Raw genomic sequence first — 6,009 nt, 5'->3', positions numbered from 1 at the left:
CATTATATATATATGTGTGTGTGTGTTTATATATATATATATATATATATATATATATATATATATATATATATATATATATATATATGTGTGTGTGTGTGTGTGTGTGTGTGTGTGTGTGTGTGTGTATTATGTATGTATATATACATATACACACATTTATATATATATTATGTATATATATATATATATATATATATACATATATATATATATATATATATATAAACCTCCTAAATATATAAAGGTACGTGTTATAGAGAGAATGAGGAAGTACAATTTATTATAATTTTATTTTAATAAAATTAATTATAATTTTATCATATATAAAATATTTCTCATGTGAGACCTGCTCAATATATAGCAGTTCTTTTTGTTGAATGTCTTTTAAAGATCGGGAGTCTTTGTGGTAATGGCCGGTTTGCGTGAGTTATGAGATTTGTGCTAATTGCTCTATATTTCCTCAGTAATTATTGCATGCTTGACGTATCAAAATCATGTGGTGTTTTTGCAGTAAAGTAATAAATTAGTTTGTAACCTTCGTTGATCAAAAGTGATGAACTGTATTTTTGTTGGCGTTTTATTCTAAAATGATTACTACTCGTCTATATTAACTCCATTTTTTGTGGTCACAAACGATACCACATCAAGAGAATCCTCAAATTTTTTTTAAAGGCTTATTGCGTTGGTGTGAATCAGGTAAGCTTTGTTGCTGTAGCGTTAAATCTCCTCCAGCAAAAGGTGCCGCAGTCATCTGCAGGGCATGAAGAGTTTTTTTTTCCATTGTGCGGATGCAGTCCCGTTGCTGGTTCATACATACAGTGGTCTATGGTGGTAAGTGGCTTCTAGTGCCCTTTAAACGCCTTACCTTTCTGGCTCTTCATCTATCCTTCTAGTAAATATCTGCTCATCATCTGGTGTGTGTATGCGTCACTACCCTTACACATCTGTTTGTTTTAATGTAAACGCTACGGAAAGGTTTAGGATGAGGTAAGGTACCTTTATTTCGTAACAGAATGTTTGTTGAAGACGTATAGGAATAGGAAAGAGGAGGTTAAACGACTTAACCAACTGACGCCAGGAAAGAAACAGTCAGCTGCAAAAGATTTAGGTTTAAAAAAAAAGTGAGACTGTCTTGTGGGAGATTTGGTCATGTGGCGAGAATGAGATGTGATATCTGGATAAAAAGAGTTTGCGTATATCCGTTATCATGAAAGAAAGGAGAAGCGGGAAGCTTACAAAATGCAGCATTGATGGTTTTACAGAAATTCCAAGAACAGAGAACCTTAGGAAGTGTAAGTGTGTAGCGTTCAGTAAATCACAAGGCTTAATGTGCTGCTTGATGTGGAAAAACTGCTTTTTAGGTATAAATACTTTAATATGGTAGTCTCTTCTGAAAGGAGAGCTTTGTTAGAAAAGTAGTTTTAAGCGGAATTCTGTTTTAAGCTTTTAAAACGAAAGTGGATATGATTACAGTTTATGGTTATTTATTCGATATTTACAGTTATTAAGCATTTTTAAGTTCACCCAGCTGAAAATGGTTTGGGGCTAGCAACCTCATCCAAAAGGCTTGCTAAAGAACCACCCTTTTTGGCGCCTCCCTCTACAATGTGCAAAAGACAGAGGGTGCATACTACTTTCCTATCAATTTTCTGTGTCGGGGTGATGTGCAGTCATTAGCTAGAGACCAGTAAGTCTTTCCTCACCCATGGTGTAACGCTGGTAAGATTTTGTTTTTCTGAAGGAAGAGCATGAATTATTTTATTCACAACTGGGTATAGGCAATGTAACACCAACCGAAAAGTAGGCACATGTAAGGGTAAAAGTCATCAGCACAGCAAAGCAAAATCCTTTGAGAAGAGTCAGGAATCTCTTCTTGTGTTCCTCACTCTTCCAGTTCTCCTCATTCTGAGTTTTTCTAAAATTACTCCACTGAGAGCCTAATTAGTGAAGGCAGATTATCCTATCAAAATGTCATATTAGTGACACCATTTACAGTACCATCTGCTGTTTCTTTCACTACTGCAGATGGTCTTAAAATAAAGGTTTCCATTGAGTGCGCATTTTCTTGATCTAATCTCGATTTCGTTTGTGACTGTATATTTTCTAACATGTGAATACATGAATTTATTTCATTTATCATGCCAATTACGTCCCTCACCTCTCGACTCCTTCATGAGGCTGATTCTAATAAAGTCAAAAGGTAAGAGGAACAGTGATGTGTAATGCCTTGGGTGCTATATCTGTATTTAAGTCTGTACCCCATCTGTATCACTGTTGTACTGTCAAATGCTTGGAGTAATTTATAGATATTCAATGTGAATGAAAGAAAAAAGATTTAAGCTGTTGAGACGAACTGTTTGTGTAGAAAATGTTACATAAGAATTGAAAGAATGGGAAATGTCAATATGTAGTAAAATGTAGTAGAGAGTAGTAAAAATGGTTAGTGTGGGTGAAATGACTGAGCATAGTTTTTTCAGTGGTTTTGACTTGTGGAAAAATTGGGATACAATATCTTCGTGAAAAGAGCTTCGATTTAGGGAAGGCCTAGGTGTCCTTAGAGAGGTTTTGGAAACAAAGTGCATAATATCTAGGAAGTATTAGACTGAAGGCATATATATATATATATATGTGTGTGTGTGTGTGTGTGTACGCGCGTGTGCGTGCGTTCGTGTCCGTGTGTGAGTTTAATTTTCGCAATTAATATCGGAATACTCACGATCAAAGGAGTTATATTTGACAAGTCCTCATACCCAAATTAGGATTTGCACCCTATGCCAAGAGACTCAGTTTGAATCCTAGTCAGGGTATAAGTTATTCCCAAAATAAAGTTAAATCGATGTTAATGTGTTTTCTTGGCCTAATATTTGTTTGAATGTATATAATAATAATAATAATAATAATAATAATAATAATAATAATAATAATAATAATAATAATATCATGGCTTAGTACTTGTACACACCAATTTTCAGTATTACTTACACCTTTTAGGTTCACTGCTAAAACCAACCGTGGCATTTTGATGATCGTTTACAGTATAATTAACCAACCACACTTTACCAGCGACTTACCATACATTCTCTTCAAACCACTTCCTTTCGCTAGGTGTGTTTATGTATTTTTTACAGGCTTCATTGGGTGCGCATGGACAAAGACATGGTGCATATTGCATATGCTAATTTTTACGTAAAATTGTGATTGTGCATACACCATAAGCACCACTGCGAAATGGAACAATTCTCATTTTAACGTACAAATTTACGTATGTACATTTGACTTCTGTGGATGTACGTAGGCCTATCCACTGATGGTTTTGTGTATTTAAGTACCTAAATTTAGAAATCGAAAATGAGTAGGGATTTATTGTTGCTGTAGCATAATACAATTTTACTGGTCATCATGAATGTAACATTTCCCTCAGGAAGGAGAAATCCGAATTGATGAGGCAATGTACTTTCAACATCAAGTGACAGGCTTTTTATTGGATCACTCCAAAAGTCATCACACCCTACGAGACAGGTGTTAGCAGCGGCCTCAAACTGAAGACCTTTCGTCATCAAACAGTTGGTCGCTCCAGGATAGACTCGTTCAATGGGTGTGCGCGTAGTTTGTTCCACTGGTTCAGCCGCTCAGGTCGTGCACGCCCACTGGACCAAAGAGTAGCGGTATAGTAAATTTGGCCCTCAGCACTCACCCTTCGGTGTGCTGCCGGTTAGGCTCATCGCTCAGTTTGCCAGACGTATGAGATTTCAAAGTGCCTAGTTTATCTTTATTTGTGGTTTTCTTTATATTAGATAATAATATTTAAGGGAGCAAAATTATCTCGCTGAGGTATTATTACTGAAACTTGTGTGTTTTTGGTTAACATTGCTTGGATTTCAAGTATTTCATCTCGGTACGAGTGTACGAGTTTAATTAGCGTACCTGTGCTAGTAGTTCGGCGTCACCACACGCCTGCAATTGAAAACTGTACGAACTTTACTGTGCATCTTTAGAGCCAGGTGTGAGACGAGCTGCGTTCACCTTTCGTCTAATGAAAAGGCCATTTCATTTCCTGTGTTTTCCAGTATTGCAAGAACCTGATGAGACGATGCTAACATAATTCAGTGATAAACTGCCTTCTTATTCTGCAAAAAAAATAAGTTATTGGATTCATTATATATTTATTTATTTGTAACATGTAGATATTTCGTAGGATTCGCCGACCAGTAAGGGTAGTTAATTAGGTCGATAGAGAGACAAAAGTAAATAACATGGTCTTTCTTCGTGTCGGCCTCTGACCTATTCTGAAGCGAATAAATAGGGTTTGCCAGAAAATTTGAAGATTGTCTTTGACATCCAGGAGAGAATAACAATGAAATTTTGGCTGATCATGCGACGATGGAGGAATACCGACGGATTTGCTACCCTCTATGGTTTTGTCAGGTGAGTTACTGTTTTCAGCTTAGTTTGGTCATCATTATTATTATTATTATTATTATTAGTAGTAGTAGTAGTAGTAGTAGTAGTAGTAGTGGTAGTGGTATTTCAGACAGGACGGTTAAATGTTGTCTTTTTTCTCAAGTCTTTCCCTTTCTTTTCAATCCTTTGAGGTTATCTAATGGCACGTTTTGCTATACTGAGTTTGTTGCCGTCTTATTCTTTTTTGTTTTTGATGGTTTGTGCACATAATTCTCTCAATCGCTAGTTATTTTTTATACGGTTTTCAACTTGTTTTGCTTCTTTCTATCTACTGTGTGTTGTATGTTAATTTCTTCAAGTAGTTATTTTTTCATTTTTTATGCATTCCACATTTTATTATCTTTTGGAAACCACGTCCGTATCTGCTCAAGGAAGAAAGCTGTAACAGTGACCCTGGTTCAAGGTCTACAGGGCAAATGCCAGTCATTTTTGGAAATAAGGTGTGGTTGTTTCATCTGTTAGAGCTCATTATATAATTTGCTTTCCTCCTTAGCTGTATTTCGTGAGTACCGTAACCGGTGTTTAGTAACGATAAATAATAGGGTTTATTAGACAATTTTATTCATTATTCATGTCTTCAGTGGTTAGGACCCTCGTCTCATTAGCAAGTGATCCTTGGTTTGTCTCCCAAGAGAATCGTATTGTTTTAGGAAAATTCAGTTGAGTTCTGTTGTTCCATTGTTGACCTTGAGTTAATTTGTAAACTGGTAGTCACTGAATATATATATATATATATATATATATATATATAAAAATATATATATATATATATATATATATATTATATATATATATATATATATATATATGTGTATATGTGTATATATGTATAAATAATATATATGTACACGTATATACAAGTATGTATATATGTGTGTAATGTCTGTTTGTCTATAGTTATTAGTTCTTATATATATGGGGCGTATGTAAATTTGTGCTCATGGTGAAATAATTGTGACCACTAAGAACAAATTGATCGAATTATAGAACTGAATAACTGCTGCCGCTCTTTGTCATGAACTGTGACTGTCTGCTTCACCGAAGGTGCAGACAACATAAATATCATACTCCTTCCTCTTTGCATCGATTGACTTTATTAACGAAAGCTGTCTTGGTACAAGAAAAAAAAAAGTTTTCAGTATTGGCTTTTTTTTCTTGGTTGTAGTGTCTTCATTTTTATTTACCACATAATTACGCACACACACACACACACATATATATATATACATATATATATATATACACATATATACTGTACATATGTATATATGTATAAACATATCCACAAATACTAAGCCACATTTATCGTTTAAAATCCAGTTCACTATACCTCGGGAACAACTTACACCCAAGGGAAGTTGTAATTGATAAGTGCTTTGTCGTCTCAGCTCAGTGGTAAAAGTCACTATTGCTAAACCAGGCACCGGTTCGAATGCTGATGGTTTTGCACTTTTCAGTTATAATTCGCCGTAGTTGTGAGTTATTCCCGAGGTTATAGCGAATTGGATACTAACGACATTTGTGGCTTAATATGTATGGTTCTAT

At 35.0% G+C, this 6,009-nt stretch overlaps 1 protein-coding gene across 5 annotated transcripts in view; it reads left to right on the top strand.

Annotated features, from left to right (window-relative positions):
• The window catches only part of LOC136852554 (heparan sulfate 2-O-sulfotransferase pipe-like), a 423,978-nt gene that overhangs the window by 383,079 nt on the left and 34,890 nt on the right, over positions 1-6,009 (top strand). Inside the window, exons 1-2 of one of the 5 annotated variants that reach the window (XM_067127314.1) lie at positions 3,604-3,742; positions 4,188-4,428. The exons of 3 other annotated variants lie outside the window; for them this stretch is intronic. In XM_067127314.1, coding sequence (XP_066983415.1) covers positions 4,358-4,428 — 71 coding nt within the window. In that variant the 5' untranslated portion in view covers positions 3,604-3,742; positions 4,188-4,357. Of the gene's footprint in view, positions 1-3,603; positions 3,743-4,187; positions 4,429-6,009 lie in introns of those variants that run through there. One more of the 5 variants, XM_067127315.1, reaches the window with a different exon arrangement.

This window comes from Macrobrachium rosenbergii, chromosome 25 (genome assembly GCF_040412425.1).
Source record: "Macrobrachium rosenbergii isolate ZJJX-2024 chromosome 25, ASM4041242v1, whole genome shotgun sequence".
In the NCBI taxonomy this organism is placed as follows: domain Eukaryota; kingdom Metazoa; phylum Arthropoda; class Malacostraca; order Decapoda; family Palaemonidae; genus Macrobrachium; species Macrobrachium rosenbergii.
This window is presented reverse-complemented; position numbering and strand designations above follow the sequence as displayed.